The 16,985-nt window shown below is 39.6% G+C and overlaps 1 protein-coding gene across 2 annotated transcripts in view; it reads left to right on the top strand.

The window, feature by feature from the left end:
- ATAD5 (ATPase family AAA domain containing 5) overlaps positions 1-16,985 on the top strand; it is a 52,591-nt gene that overhangs the window by 15,830 nt on the left and 19,776 nt on the right. Inside the window, exons 7-16 of one of the 2 annotated variants that reach the window (XM_089478036.1) lie at positions 575-756; positions 2,491-2,651; positions 3,415-3,559; positions 4,481-4,540; positions 6,127-6,405; positions 9,915-10,011; positions 10,759-10,835; positions 11,161-11,306; positions 11,396-11,546; positions 12,822-12,983. In XM_089478036.1, the coding sequence (XP_089334162.1) occupies positions 575-756; positions 2,491-2,651; positions 3,415-3,559; positions 4,481-4,540; positions 6,127-6,405; positions 9,915-10,011; positions 10,759-10,835; positions 11,161-11,306; positions 11,396-11,546; positions 12,822-12,983 (1,460 nt within the window). The remainder of the gene's footprint in view (positions 1-574; positions 757-2,490; positions 2,652-3,414; positions 3,560-4,480; positions 4,541-6,126; positions 6,406-9,914; positions 10,012-10,758; positions 10,836-11,160; positions 11,307-11,395; positions 11,547-12,821; positions 12,984-16,985) is intronic. The other variant, XM_089478044.1, reaches the window with a different exon arrangement.

Genomic DNA, 16,985 nt, shown 5'->3' with positions numbered 1-16,985 from the left:
AAAATTTTAGACCTGGACTAGCAATATGTGTGTATACAAAAATGTATCTCTCAAAAGGAAGAAATTATCAGGGATTGTTTCACCTGTGCTTGTTTAACAATAGATATGGAAAGCCAGTTTTCTAAAGCCAGTTTCATAAGCAACTCCAGACAACAATAATATGTAAATCATAGGGATTATATTACTCCATTATGTCAGTAGTTCTCACAAATTTCTTTGATCAAAGAAACAGTTCCATGTTCATTATTTTACTGAAAAAATTGTGTTTCACAAGTACACAGTCAGTTCTTGTGGCCTTAGTTCTGTCTGATCTCATAACTGTCCCTCCGCAAATGAGAACATACTCTTATTTACCCAGTATTAATCATGGCCAGATGTTACAGGTGAAATTGGTACTTAAAGGCAAGTGGTCTTTTGGAAAAGCTTGCCTTACATTTCTGATCTCTTCACTGAGAGATGTGGTAAAACTCAAGATGTTCTTAAATGTAGCTTGAAAACCATTGTGGAAAGTAACATATAACCTTACCGTACTATAAACTGAAACATAAATACTTCTGGTTGTCATTTGCATTAGTGAAGATGATTCTGAAAATTTTCAAGATGATAAGCAATTCAGAGCAAAACGTGAATTTTTAATGAGTGGTTTGCCAGAGTCTTTAAAAAGGCAAATTACAAAGAAGGCAGCAGCACTGGAAGCATATTCCTTAGCTAATTCCTGTTTTCGGACAGTTGTTCACGTGCAGCAGAAGGATGAGGGTGAGTACTGACCTACTGAAATTATTAAAGCCTTTGCCTTAAGAGGAAGCTTATTGCCGTTTTTTCCATTTTAGGAGCAAAACAGATTTTTTTGGTGCTTCAAGCTTAAAAAGTTTATTGACTGTCACTAAACAGGAGCCAGGTTCCAACTGTACCAAAAGGTTCTGAGAAAGATGTCTGGTTCCTTTTTTTAATAGACACCTCCTCCTTCATCCCCACACCAAGATACTGCATAAATATGCCAGGTGAAAATTTTCCTTTGCCAGCATTATCTTGGATCTTGGCCACTATAAATAGTTTTCTTGACTTAGTTAGCCTTTCTCAATCTTTTTAATCTGGAGAAACCCTTAAACTTATTTTAAGGTCTCCAGAAAGATATTATCTACAATAATTTCTTGATTATGTCGCTCAGCTAAAATGTGCATTTAAAAAAAATCACAATCTGTTGCAGAACCCTAATTGGAAGACCCTAGCTTAGAGGATGATTGATTGCTCTCGCTTGGAGAGAACAGAGGAAACCCTCCCCTCCCCTGCAAAAATGGAAATTTGCAAACATTCAAGACCCATTCGCTTGAATGGCCTCATGCTCCAGGGCATGTGTGACATTTTAACCCTCCCCGCTTGCCCGTTCACAAAGGACCGAGATCACAGACTCAAAGTCCGTGAAAATGGAGGGATAACTGTACATATACCTAAGGAAATATGCACTTTTGTGTGGAAGGTGTTAAGGAAGCAAAGTAAACTGTAATCCATTCCTTCCTCTGTATGCCTCAGCTCAGCTATAGGATTTAGCTATGGGACCCCCCCCCCCGGCTTGGATGACAAAAACTGTGGGACCTTAACTCCTGGAGTCTGTAATGGTGACACATTCATGTACTGTCACTCTCCCAGGGCTATGTGCACACATGGCCTTTGAAATCGATGCAACCTGTTATCTCCGGATGCTCAAATCCATGGATGGCAAGCCATGGTTGGGCCAGGTGCACTGTATGCACATTCTTTTTAAAAAAGTGTTGGGTGTAGGAACTAACATCTATACTCTCTTGGCGGCATATTACATCAGGAAATTTATAAGCAGGGTAGGAGTCCTATAAAAGATTATAGATTAAGTACAGTTGCATAAGAACAGCTTAGAAATGAAAATATACCATATTTTTAAAAGCAAAAAGTATACTTTTTAAACACAGCACAAAAGGGATTGCATAGTACCAACAGTGCACTAATTTTATACCAAGATTAGAGGATCAGTGGTTTCTTGTTCAGAGTACCAGACCTGATAGGTTCTGTTATTCAAGTATTGTATATACTCATCTATAAATTGAAAAAATTATGGCTCAAATTTGATGCCAAAATCCCTGGTTGACTAATTTATGGGTCAGTATGGTAATATGATAGCAGCTCTTTCAGATTTCTCCATGTGGTAGGGAGAGCATTTTCTTTCTGTCCTGAGCAAAGCAGAAAGAGTCCTGGGTGATTGCTGTTTGTTTAAGAGTCCCTCTCCTTGACTTATACATGAAGTCGACTTACAGTCGAGTATATACAGTATATCCCATGAGTCTGAATGCATCTTTTTTTACAGTACTGTTTCAACATTCTTCACAACTAACCTGGCTAATTACAGAAAATATGTTACAAGTAGGTGGATAATCCCCCATCGTTTAATTCTTCTGTAAAGCTATATAGCAATATCTTTCTAAAACTCATTTTAACTGATTTTTTTACATTCCTTCATAGGATGTTTGATGTGGAGGTTGATGTTGCCTTCATGCCCTCTCTTAACTAACTTAAGAGAAGTGGATTTGGATGTAACTGATGTCGCAAAACTCACTTTTTCACTTGGTGAATTTTCAGTTTTAAATGCACAGCCTCACAGCACTGATTCTCAAATGACTGTGGTTAGTACTTTGCACATTTGTATTGTCATTGTTTTTCAGTATCTGCTGTTCTAGAATTTTGAAAATCATGTTGGCACACAAGTTTGACTTCCCTCACCAGAGGAAGCGGCTTCAGTAAAGAGTAGTTTGTCAGCCAATGGCTAAGGGACCAGCATGAATCCAGGGGTCACCACTTTATGTAACCTGTTGCTTGCATAATGTGTAAGCTAGGAACCTCTGAAATGCTGACTTATTTGCTAATTATTTGCATCAAGAATGCATTTCCCCTATCACTTTTTATTGCAACATGAGTCCTACCTACTTAAATTGTTTTGACATTGTCTGATTTCTATTAGATTTCCTCTGTGCATTGTTTGTTTTTCTTAGGCGGGTTATAAACCGCCGCTTGGTCCGCACGGGAGCCGTAGTACCCACACCGCGCGGCTCCCGCGCGGACCAAAGAAGAAGCTCCAAAATGGAGCTTCTTGTAGCGCCTCTGTGACGTCGCGAGGCGCCAGGGGCGCATTCGTGATGTCACAGACGCCGCGACACGTTCGGACGCACAGCGTCCGATACGTAAAGATGGCACCGGCCGTGTGGAACGGCCGGAGCCATATTGTACGGACAGAGTCCGTACTAGAGCCAGGGGCATCTAGAAGAGACGCCCCTTTTTTAAAATGGGACGTCCTGTGGACATCCCAAGTGGCGGTTTATAACCCGCCCTTGTTTTTTTTTTTCATACAGAAAGTTTTACTAATGCATACATTTTTTTTCCTGTTTGCAGCCATCTGGATGGCGACCTGCATTTTCTGATGCACAAAAGAACTGTTTGTTGGAGGAGATTCAGTGTTGCAACATGCATTTTCCTGTGAAACAATTTTTTGATTTAATCCTGAAAAAACAACCTGTGCCTGAAAAAAATAAACAAGGTTAGTGGTACGTCTAAGATTAAAGCATAGGTATATAAGTAATTTGTAAACTTTTACAATGCAATCCTATGCATATTTATTCAGAAATCTTTGTGTTAAATAAAACTATTCTCAAAGAAATATGCATTGATTTCCAAGGTAGCTGGCTTAAAAGGCCTTAAGCTTGAATCCAGACATTCAGTATGTTTCTGCAGACGTACAATGGTGCCTGGAATTTTGCTGGTTTTTCTTTTTCTGGCAGTAGCCTCTCTCCCTCATGGACTGCTGCTTCAGAAAGTTCCCCGACTTTTTAAAAGCACAGTTTGGGAATACAGGAGATTACCAGGAAGGAGGGAAAAGTCCACATGTACACTTGGAACACTGCACAGAGTACTTATAGCCTTCAACTCTTGTGATTAAGGCCTTTATCACACAAAGCTCTTTTTCTAAATCGCAATATTTGTAAAACACTATCCTGTCACACATTAGGAACCATTCCAGGTTTTCAATCTTCATTTGTGCTAAAAGCTCATCACATAGGGCATTTGGGACTGCCACCCAGTATTAACTAGTACCTCCTCCAAGACATTACGCCCACCTTTTTCCAAATTTGACGTGCATGCATGCATACACACAGATACCCCTCCCAACACAGAAATATAAATGAAAACTATCTTATGTTTTAAAAAGGCCTTTTTTCCTTCTAGGGAGAGGGAGCTTTTGGATTGGGATAGATGAGATGTCTAGCTTCAGGTAACTAATCACTGGCAGATGAAGGCCAGCAGCTACTGATCAATCGGTCTGATCTGTAGCAATGCTGGCTTTCATCTACCAGCAATAAATTAAGTCTAAAGCTAGAACAAAGAGCAAGAAAGAGGTTGAGGAATAATAAAATAAATACACTTTTCAAACTGTAAGACTCATTTCCACTTATCTTTCTAGGCATGTGTTTATGGGAAGTGGGGGAAGAGCGAGAAATATACTCCCGAAAGGGGCTACAAGGTGTTGGCACTGAGCAATGTTTTGGTTTCTCTAGCAAATCCCAGTTGAGAAGTGGGTAATCATTTACCAATGGATTTTTTTTTCTGTAGAGAAAAAAAGTTTGAAAATCTCTCTGTTACTTTGCCAGTTGAAAAGAATTCAAATTGAAGCTTCTGCCCCTTCTCACTTTACCATCAGGGCACCTAAGCTATGTCCAAGCACTGAAAGCATTCCAATGGCCACCCCCTGATAACTCAAAAAAGGTATTAAAACTTTTGCTTTGGAAATCATGGCAGGACAGTAGCAGGAAAATGTACTGTAAATGAAGCTTGTGAAAACAAAAATGATAGGATTGTACTCAAAGCAGAGATAAATCCCTTGTCATGGATAGAAATGAGATATTTGGACAACTCAGAAAATGGCTTACTCCATAAAGGAACAATTCAAAAAGACAATCTATCAAATAAAATTGACCCTATCAATACCAATATTAGCTGTACCTACCCAATTGTGGAAGCCATTGAGGAAATAACTGCTAGACCTGAGGATTTACATCCAGTCCTAGAGATCCCTTCTCATGTTGCAAAGATGAATTTATGACCTCAGGTAAAAGCCTCACTCAAAAATACAAAAAATATTAAAATTTCTATCTTGGAATATTACTGGTTGGAGAAGGAATGTTGGAGACCCTTCCTTTGTAGAGTTTATTGGCTTTGATATAATACTTCTTTAGGAGACTTGGTTGAGGGAAAAGATAGCCTTAAATGTTTTATAGCACACTCCATTGAAGCATCTATGTCTGTCAAAGGTGGCTGTCCTAGAGGTGGCTTGTCTATTTTGGTCTCTATTAGAATCAAATATGTTTATTCTTTTGTTTCTCGCTTGACAGATTTGGCCAACACCTTGCTGGCTAAACTCAAAGATATCTGTCTACTAATTATGAATGTTTATATCCCTCCTTTACAATACAAGAATATGTTAAGAGATGCATGGTAGCAGGAAAGGAGGTCATTAATGGATTTTTTTTAGTTAATAAAAACACTTTCAGATGGTCTCCCACAGGAAAACAACAGAAGAGGAATGGCATCATGTGATAAACCCAACCGTAGTCATTATTATTCTGGTGTAATTGGCTCAATTTAGACGGGCCTTTGCGGCGCCCCCGTCACGTGCTAGAGGTTGGCCGAGGACACACCGTCCATATTGGCCTTAACCCAGCACGTGACGGGGGTGTCAAAATGGCACGCCCTGTACACACAGGCGCCGCCATTTTGGTACGACGGACGCATAGCGTCTGCAAGTCGCATCGCGCTTGTGACGCTACGAGTGCACCATTTGCGCACTCGGGCGTCGCAAGCACAACACAAAAAGAACCCGCTTTTTGCGGGTTCTTTTTCTGCCACCGGGAAGCCTCGCTGTTTGGCGGCTGAGGCTTCCCACCGGCGGAAATGGAGGCGGTGGCAGACCGCCCTTTTTGGGCGGTCTGTATTCCGCCATTGTGATTTATCTGCCTCATATGCCTGCACTTCACTATTCATCATTGATAGTAACAATGAGGTGCTAGGATCTTGACATGACATTGCATATTTTGTTTTTCTCTGGTCTAGTAAGTATATGTGAAGTTGTAAATCCTGAAACAAGCAAAAAAACTGATAATCGGAAAAAAGCCAAAAGAAAACAACAAACTGAAGATCACAAATCCAGAAGAAGGAAGCCAATGGAGAACACAGAGATTGACTTGCTAAATAAAGTTTCCAAAGTATTGAATGTAAAGCAGGCTGGCATGGAAAATACAAGCCACATAATAGATATACATGAGACAGAAGAGTCTGAAACTCTAACAATAGAAGACTCTGACCTTGGAACAGAAGTTAGTGCTGTGTCTGGTAAGTTGCACATTATCTATTGTACAGTAGTTCAAAATCAAGTAGATTCATTAACTAGATTTAAAACAGTCCTATAGTCTGGAATGACCCCTGCTGACATTTTTATATAGGATTCTACTGAAATTCTTAGTCTTTACAGTCTACAGTTGGCTGTGCAAATTCATGGGGTTCAGATTTGTGGTTTTGACTATTCATGAGTTTGTAGCTGCTGCTTAACAAGATCAGCCTCTTCACTCCACTACTCCTTACCCTTCTTCCCAGCCAGCCAAAACCAACACTGTACATTCCCCTGCTTTTCCAAACTTCCTTTCCAAAGACCACCCCTTTCAATCTCATGTTTGCAGCCATCCTTGGGAGGATCTAATTTTTCTCCCCTCCTCCCTCCCCCCCCCCCCCACTTTCCTGACCAGACAACATACTTTCCCTTACATCAGGTTCAGACTGGAAAGCGTTTGGAAATGAGGAGAATGCAAAGTTTGAAAAAGTGAGGAAGATACAGTGTTGCTTTTCTGTGGGCGGGAGGAAGGGGAAGGAGAAGAGAAAAGAGAGAAGACGGATTATTTGCAGCGCTAGCTGCTAACATTAGATTGAAAGTGAAAACAATTTGGGGAGGCTGTATGTTGCAAAGAGAGTTACGGGTGGTGCTTTTGGTGGAAGAGGACTGTTTATCATTCATGTTTGAGGGGGGTAACATATTCATGGTTTTTCCACTTTTTGCAGGGCTCCTTAGCCCCTAATCCCCACAAATGTGGAGGGATGACTGTATAAATATTCTATTCACAGTAAAAGTCACCAGAGCAAAAAAAACAAAAACAAAAAACCATCTTGACCTAAATGGGTTTAATACATTGTGTGTACTAAAAATTCTGGCTAAAATCATGGTCGCTTGTATGCAGAGATTCTACTGAATGAACAGAAGGCGTATCCATGTGTGCAAGAATTAAAGACGAGAGATTTCACCACTTTCTTCCATAATTCCTTAAAAACTGAGGTTGACTAGGTCTTCCAAATCCCTGGAACCAAGGAGTAGAGGGGAGAGTGTAGAGTACTGCAAACAGGAAAGGTTTTTGCTGACAAAGACATGCACATGCTTGCACGGTAGAATTGTTGAATGTAGATTTATTACTTTTAGTGGTATATTTTTGTTACAATTCAGGCCTTTGTTAATGCAGTTCTATGTCCAATTTCACTAGTTAGATTTTCACAAAGTACAGTTTTCAACCAGTTTATCTTCAATTCTGCCCTGAAAATAATAGAATTATTTCAGAGTAAGTAGTTGGAACATTTTCCTTGGATTTCATTTTTTTCTAAACAGGAAATTAATCTAAATCTGACTTCCAGTTCAGTTGAGTGAGATCTTAGACTTCTAATTGGCCAGTTTTTGTTGTTGAAAATACAGTATGTCAAAGAGGGTTAAAGCCAAGATGTTCAATAATAATTCTATAATTTTTGTAATGAGTGAAGGCAACTGAAGGTTATTAAAGTATAGTGTAATTACAGAATGGGGCAGTCCCATTTTGGCTATGCTTGGCTGTCACTGCTGTATCATAATTCAACATGACAAGAATAAACTGCAATGAGATTTAAATTTAAGCACTTCCCCTTCTTCTGGCAGTGCTGTGAAATAAAGTTGGAGATTTTTGCTTCCACTTTAGATTAACTGTGCCTTTTCTTGTCTTCCAACAGACTGATTAATTTTAATTATACAGTCAGCCCTTCTTATACACTGATTTTTTTACACACGGATTCAAACATACACGGTTTGAAAATGTTCAAAAAAAGTATACGTTTCAAATACCAAACCTTGATTTTCCATTTTTATAAGGGACATCATTTTGCTATGTCATTATATTTAATGGGACTTGAGCATAAACGGATTTTGTTATATATGAGGGATCTTGGAACCAAAACCCCAGCATATAACAAGGGTCCACTGTAGTTTATAGGGTTGTTTTGAACAACGCCAACCACAGATTATAAAACAGGCATGGGGCAGGGTGTTATCAGTATGCGGATGACACCCAAATATATTTCTCCATGTCCCCATCAGCAGCTATGACAACAGATGGCTTTTCTCCCCTCAATCATTGTCTTGAAGCAGTAATGGGCTGGATGAGGAAAAACAAGCTCAGGCTGAATCCAGACAAAACGGAGGGACTTACAGTAGGGGCCCTCAAACCAGGTATAGGGTTGCAACCTCCAATCCTAGATGGGGTCATGCTCTCCACAAAGGACCATGTTTGCAGTCTGGCGGTGCTCCTACATCCGTTGCTTCACATGAGAAATTAGGTGAATGCGATGATCAGGAGCTCCTCTTATCAGCTTCGGCTGATACGCCAGCTGCACCCTTTCCTATAAGTAAAGGACCTAAAAACTGTTGTACGTTCACTGGTATCTTCACGACTTGATTTCTGTAATGCGCTCTACATGGGGCTACCCTTGTGCCTAGTTCAGAAACTTCAACTAGTGCAAAATATGGCAGCCAGGCTGGTCACTGGAAAAACTAGGAGTGGCCGAATAACACCCATCTTAAAATCTCTTCATTGGCTGCCTATTAGTTTCTGGGCACAGTACAAGGTGTTGGTTATAACCTTTAAAGCCCTACATGGCTTGGGCCCAACCTATTTGAGGGATCGCCTGCTCCCACATAATCCGCCCCGCACCCTCAGGTCCTCTGGGAAGAATTTATTGCAGCCTTTAAAAACCAGACTAACTGCTACTTCCCAGAGGGCCTTCTCTGCAATTGCTCCCAAACTATGGAACGGCCTGTCGGACGAGATCTGTCAAATTGCCAGCTTAGACAGCTTTTAAAAAGCTGTCAAGACAGATCTCTTCCGGCAGGCCTTTCCTGAATAAAAGTGCCCAGCCACAGAATGACTGCCCCCCACATCATGTATTAGCCCACTGCTCTGTCCTCGTTGTATTTTTTAATTGTGTTTTTAATAGATATTTTAATTGTAATATGTTTAATCCTGTTTTAAGGGGAGGGGAATTTGAGACATGATTTTGTAAATGTGGATTTTAATGTGTTGTGAGCCGCTTTGATTGTCTCATCACAGAAAAGCGGGATACAAATAAAAGTTTTATTTATGTTATTTATTATTTAAGCTGTCCTATTTAAATAATCCATAGTTAACATTAATCACAATTTATGGTAAGGATCACTCACCAAAGGGTCCCGTTCTTTATATAGTCTGCCACAAGAAAAGATCCCAGAAAATGGATATTTGAAGTACTAGATAAAAAAGAGAACAATCCTGAAGACTGCAAAAGGCAATATCCCAGAGTCTTTACTTAACCAATGTTAACATCAATATGCCATTGCATACTAAAACACCACAAAGTTTTCTTATAAATTTTGATCAAAACTGATCCCGATTTTCTTTATGTAGCTCAGACTTTTATTTGGCCTAAATACACTTCCCAAAATTGTGCTAATCTTCACATTGTTTTGCTTATTTGCATTGGGTAGTTCTTAAAATTAGTAGTTTCTATGTTCATGCCTGCAGATTTTACACATGAAGACATCCTCTGGACCGAAAAATACCAGCCACAGAACTCCAGTGAACTTATAGGCAACACTATAGCAATTAAAAAGCTACACAGGTCAGAGATAATTGAAATTTTTTACTTTGTCTTTTTTTAAAGCTATTTGTTGTAATATTTGCACTTTCTCCAGATTTATATGATAATCTTTTCTGCTAGTTTTTAAGCCATACCTCTGGTTAATACAGTGTAGTTTATTGTGACAAGAGGTGCATGAGAAGATGGCCAGCTCACCAACACATAATTTTGCTTAAGAGTTGGATAGAGCTGAATGTACATCGGTTAAACAAACAGCTATGATTTTCTTTTTTGAATATTAACTATGTATCTTTCGCATATCAGTGCCTGCCAATAGACTTTGGAAGTCCCCCTTGCTGTCCTCTAGTTAGCATGCAAAGACTTTTTATTCAGACAGGCTTTTAAAATTGAAGGCTTTTAACAAAAGGACTATAAGTGCTGTATTGTTTTTAAATTGCAATGTTGTTAAAATCTGTTTTTATAGTGTGTGTTATTAATATGCTTAACAGTTACATTTGGTTTTAAAGTTGACTTTTTGTATATTTTTAATTGTTACCTTGTAATGTGTAAGCTGCCTTGAGTCCCTTGGAGAAAAGATAGTATATACTGTAAATAAAGGAGGTTGTGGTGGTGGTGGTGGTGGTGGTGGTGGTGATGATGATGATGATGATGATGATGATGATGATGATGATGATGATATCCTCCATATGTTCAGTTGTATGTTAAAATTTCTTTTGTAGTCAATAGATTTGAAATGCAACAAAAAAGGTATTACATCTGTATTTTTAGATGGCTCTGTGAATGGAAAAGAAGAGCTGATTGGGAAGAAAAGAGAAATCAAAAAGAAGAGAGTGACAGTCCACAGGGTATCTATGACTTTAGCCCTTAGTTTGTAAAATACAGTGTTTTCAAAATACCATAATAAATTATTTGAGTTTTACTTTCAATATCAAGTGCAGGTTGACAAGTGGATAAGAGATTTTAGAATAAAATAAGATTATTTTTAAATAAAGTAACATTAGGTTTTTAAGATTTGTAAACTACTTTAATACTGATTTTTTAGGTAGGAAGGATATAAATATTCTGATGAATAAAAATATTTAATAAAGGCTGCCGTATGCAAAAATTGCTCTGTGTCCACATACTCCTTGTTCTCATTTCCAATATGTTTATTTTGATATAACTTACTAGAATTCTCGGACAGCATGGATTTCCAAGATGACAAATCGGACAGTGAGGATGAAACTATGCTATGTAATACTATGCTACTTATTGGTCCCCCAGGCATAGGCAAAACTGCTGCAGTTTATGCTTGTGCGCAGGAGCTCGGCTTCAAGGTTTGTAGAAGATAACTATTTGTCTAATAAATGTAAGCCTGCGAGTAATTTTGGTATCAACAAATCCAGTATTTATAATATTCCTACAGATATTTGAAGTTAATGCATCTTGCCAGCGCAGCGGGAGACAAATTCTGTCTCATCTGAAGGAAGCTACTCAGTCTCATCAGGTGGACAAACAAGGTGTACATGCTCATAAGCCATCCTTCTTTAACAGCTATAGTAGCAGTAAATCACCAAGTGAGTAAGATGCTTCTTTCTTTTATCTATGGAGTTATAAAAACCAATTGCCCTGTTCATGACAGAAAAAAGCCTACACATTCTATAACACATACCATATATACTTGTGTATAAGTCAAGGGCAGGTTTTTGGGGCAAAATCATTGATTTTGATATGACTTGTTGATAAGTCAAGGGTCAAATTCAAGGGCATGTAACAAAGGATCTAAACATAGGGGAAGGAAACACCACTTCACTCCTTCCTTCTCTCTCTCCCAAGGGTCACAGTCTGGGCATGCAAAATGTGGACACAGACCTCCAATTTCCCTCCCTTCCCCACAAATTTCCCCAGCTGATGGCTTGCAAAAGGTGGGGGGCACAGACCTCTCATTTCTCTCCTCCCTATCCTCCCTCCCTTCTCCACAGCTTTCCCAAGGCTCACGGAGAAATATTATCATATTGACCTGTATATACGTCTACCTAGGATTTTGGAGCCCATTAAATTTTTCGACTTGTAGACAAGTATATATGGTACCTTGATTTTCCATTGCCACCTGATAATAATGGTAACAATGTGGTATTCCTTGTCAGGGCTACCCTTTGCCTTCTTACACCTTGGTAGTATTAGTGACAGTGCTGACCAGGATTATGGAGTATTACTTCCAGTACTACTTTGCCACATGAGTACTTGAGGTTGTACATGCTGTCTGGAAGTACAGAGGGGGCAGTGCATCTGAGCAAGGTTCTCTAAGTAAGAGAATCTAAAATTAACATTTTCTGTTTTTTATAATGATAGTTTAGTTTAGAAATTGTGGTACAGCACTTAGTTTAGTTCAGAAATTGTGATACAACACTTAAGAAATTATGGTGTATGCAGCCACACAGAGTTTAGGCATGTTGCTGGAACTTCTAGCATGTCCCAGGGATAAAGAAGCTGTGCTGCCATCCCCACTGCTTCCTTAAGATTGCCTCTCCTTTGCCTAAAGCCATTGTCAGGGACTCTTTGCACTTTCTCATTTCAGGCAAACAATCACTAAGATTGTGAAGTTGAAGGCTTTCTTGGCTGGTACCCATGGTTTTTTGGGGAGTTTTCGGGCTATGTGGCTGTGTTGTGGAAGAGTTTATTCTTGATGATTCACCAGCATCTGTGGCTGGCATCTTCAGAGAAATTGCTAGGATTGTAGAGGCTAGTTCCTTAGAACTTGTCCTAAACTGTGTTATGAAAGTGCTTAAGTCTTGTAATAGGATGTTTTTCTTTTTGTAAGCTTATAAGCTAAAGTAAAATTATTATTTCAGAAAAAAATTCTCCCAGAACAGACTGGTCTCCAAGGAAATCTCCAGTTTCACCCAGGAAAGTTGGATTAAAACAAGGTTTGGCTCCCAGAACACTAGCAAACTATTTCAAAATTTCTTCCAAGCCTCCAAATAAGGAAGAAAATGCACAAGGAAGCAACAAAGGTAGGTTTTAACATCAGATCTGTATGTTTTTCCTTTAAAGATGGCGACGGGGCCATAGCATGTTTAAGATATGAAATCCAGAGATTCAAGCACAAAAAGTGATCCGTCATCTACTGCAGTTTTGCATAAAATTGCTGGGGAAAGTTGCCCATTCTGCTTACCTTGCCTGCTACAGAAAAGCTGCTTATGGTGACAAATCCCACCTACCTCATCCCCATGTATTACAGTGGTGCCTCGGGTTACGAAATTAATTCGTTCCGCTGTCAATTTCGTAACCCGAAAGGCTTTCGCAAGCCGAATCCCCATAGGCGCTAATGGGGAAAAGCCGCGATTTGGTGTAAAATCGCGCCGAAAAGCACCAAAAGTTTTTTCGTAACCCGAAAAAACTTTCTTAACCCGAAACAGTTTTTTTAAATTAATTTTTTTCGTATCCTGAAAATTTCGTAACGTGGGTAATTCGTATCCCGAGGTACCACTGTATTTTCCTTTTCTCTCTTCTTTACCTGATACCCCCAGCAATATGGATCCTATACTAAGCATAGTGCTTCTTCATGTTCTCTGTGACTCACATGTGGGCTATTCTGTGCCTGTGAAGAGATTTTTGAAAGTTTCTAGTGTTATGTTTTGGTGATAATCCCATACCCTTACCTGCTAACATAAAATGTGAACACCATGTGTTCTTTCCAAAACCCAGTTTCTTTTTGTCTGCCAATGCTGTATAATTGTTAGCAACTGTCAGCGTTTCACCATCTGGCAGTTCCTTTTCTTTCTCTGGGAGCTTTTGGCTTCAGAGATTTTCTTCAAGAAGTGTCTAGGCTGTACGGCAAAGCTCTCTTATTCTGATGGTTATGCATATGGCCTCCCCTGTTTAGGCAAGGACCACACAGTTGTCTCATGCCTGTACTGCTAGATCTTTATGCAACAAGCAAAGTGTAATAGAATTTTTTGTCATAAAGCTCTTCAGTAGGAAAGGCCCTCCAAACTGTGGCCCTTGCAGCCCAGAATAAGCTTCTTTATACAGTTTTTTGTGAGTTTTTCAGGCTATGAGGCTGTATTCTAGAAGAGTTTATTCTTCTTTATACAGTTTTTGTGACTATTTGCTCATACATTCAGTGAGCCAGACTCCTTCAGCCCTGTTCAAGCATCTCTAGAAGACAAATCCATGCTATCAGACCTGACATCCAGGGAGGCTCCTAAGAAATCTTCCAGGGCTTCAGAACACACAAAAGCATCACCCATCATTATCCTCACCTCTCCAGTGTCTTCACATTACCCACCTAGCCCAATTCTGGAGAGTAGCACAAGTTTCTGTATAGAATCACTAGAGGTAGATGCGCAGTCAAACAAACCCATGCTGTCATTTGACTGTCACTTCTTCTGAAGACAGCTTGCCTTGTCACCATAACCTGTGCTTGTAAAGCCAGTGAATTGCAGCACTTAAGATGGTCCTACTTGTCTGTTCATAGAAATAAGATGGTCCTCTTCTCTCCCTAAGGTGGTTTCCACTTCTATCTTAATCAGCTGCTCGTACTTCCCACTTTCCTGTCATCCCCATCTCCACACCATTCATACCCTAGATCAGGGGTAGGCAACCTTTTTGAGCCGGGGGCCGGGTTGCTGTCCCTCAGACAACTGGGGGGCCGAAGCCAAAAAATAAATAATTAAATAATTTTTTTAAAAATTAAATAACTAAATAAACTGGGACAGATGTAAGACAACATTTTCAAATGGTGGACACTTTTAAAAAAAAATTTGCTGATTCTTAAAAAAATGTTAATATAAATGCATGTTTCTGAGGCGTCTATAGACAATTGCCTCTCTTGGGCCTGCGCGCGAGAGGCCAAAGGCCCCGGCAGCAATCGGCGGCAGGACTGGGCTGGGGCCGGTCCCAAGGCCTTGCCGGGCCGCATCCGGCCCGCGGGCCGCATCCGGCCCGCGGGCCGCAGGTTGCCTACCCCTGCCCTAGATGCTAAATAGGCACTTCTCTCAGGGAAAGCAATTTCAGAGTCTCCTCTGTTCTTTGCCTATAGTATGCATAAGAAGTAGGGCGATCCCATTTTAACATTTCTCTCAGTGAGTGGTGAACACTCTCTGCCTTTCCCAATCATTTGCTGGGAAACTTCTACAAGAGGTCAAAGCTCATTCAACTTTTGTTGGCATATGTCAGAGGAATTCGTTTCCCAGAACTTTGCTGCAAGCTACATGGTTGTAACTGCCAGCATTCCTGTTTCATTACAGACTGGATGCTCGGTCCCAAGCCGTTGTGTCTTTTAGTAGGGCGGTTCTGTCGTCAGTCATGCATGACCAATTGTTCTTAGTGAGTTTAGCTTATTCTCCCATATATGTGAGTCGCAGATCATGAAGAACAGATTGCTATTTTGTAACTGTGGTTCTTCGAGTGGTCATCTGTGAGCTCACATAAGCTGCCCTCCTCCCCTCTTTATGCCATCCCTTTCTCCAGGTCTCCTGATGGTAGACTTGCAACTGGGTTTTGGCAGGAACACAAGGCTTATATGCACCTGGGTGAGAGGGTGAGATCATTGCCAAAACACAGCTCTAAATGTTTCCGAAGATCTCCATACAGGTGCAGAATGACCCATATGTGTGAGCTCATAGCTGATCACTCAAAGAAATAATAATAATAATAATAATAATAATAATAATAATAATAATAATATGTTTTATTTTTATACCACTTTTCCGAGGTGATCAAAGCGGTTCACAGAATCAATAAAAATTAACACATCATAAAAACAACCTCAAAAAACCCCAATAAAAATAGAACAACATGCAGTAAAGACAAGCAAGATGGTGGTCGGGAGGAGGGCTTGTCTTCTTAGCAGGCAGAGGCCTGTTGTTGCTGGCCTGCTTCTCTCCCCCTCAAGATGGTGGTCGGGAGGAGGGCTTGACTTCTTAGCAGGCAGAGGCCTGTTGTTGCTGGCCTGCTTCTCTCCTATCATTATGTAATTATATATATATATAAAAGCACATATAATTAAAATTATATAATATCATATTTAACACACACACACACACACACATATATATATATATATATATATATATATATTCAATAATGTAAAATATTGATTTAATTTTATTAAACTCCTTACGTTTCGACGCGACGCGACACACCCGTGTTCACACTTACTATTCATCCAAAAGCAACGTAAAAAAATTATTTTCTTAGGTATTCTTGACTCTGGAGCTAAAAACATTTACTTATTTTAGTGTTGCCCTTTTCTAGTTCCAAACTGATAAACGTGGATCCACCAAAGTTTGTTATTTCAGAAATGATTCACAAGACTCATGCACAGCCTCCATGGTTTAGCCCTGCATTGGACCAGCATTATGAAAGCCACACACAGAGGGCCTGTAAAGACAGCATGAGGTGTGTGCAAGTGGCATTTTCTACAGCAAGCGGAACATGCCTCACTATTGCTATAGCTGACAGGATAAGTGTTAATTTCTAGAGGTTGAAAATGAAAGATCTTGAGAATTCTTGAAAATGAGCAATGTGTTGTGCTAGACCTCCAATTATGCTTCCAAATACTAAAAGCCTATGTCCCTTGGTGAATGGTTTCCCCAAAATGTGTAATAGAAAATAAAAAGAACCTAAGCAAACCATAAATATTTTAGGTATTTGTTGATTGACTTACTAATACCAAGATGTTAGTGATATCACCAACCCTTTCAAAATAGGCATCATTAAACTTTAAAATAATTCTCATTCTAATTAATTTACTCCTGATCTTAGTTTTCAATTCCCTCCCCCTTCCCTCTACATCTTAGAATAAATATTTCATGCTACAGTAGACTGTTCCAAATACTTTTTTAGTTTTCTTTTTCCTAGATATTAAACCATTGTAAAATTAGACATTTAAAATTGTGATCTCAAGCATTTTTGTTGTGTCCATGGTATGCATGTTAAAATGGATTTTATGGGCCCTTTAAAGTTCGATGTATATGGCGGCCATTTCTCTAATAGTATGAGTTATGCTG

Source organism: Sceloporus occidentalis, unplaced genomic scaffold (assembly GCF_023333645.1).
Source record: "Sceloporus occidentalis isolate IW3139 unplaced genomic scaffold, rSceOcc1.0.p SCAF_1, whole genome shotgun sequence".
NCBI lineage: Eukaryota > Metazoa > Chordata > Lepidosauria > Squamata > Phrynosomatidae > Sceloporus > Sceloporus occidentalis.
Note: the sequence above shows the minus strand (reverse complement) of the source record. Positions and strands in the feature narration are given on the sequence as shown.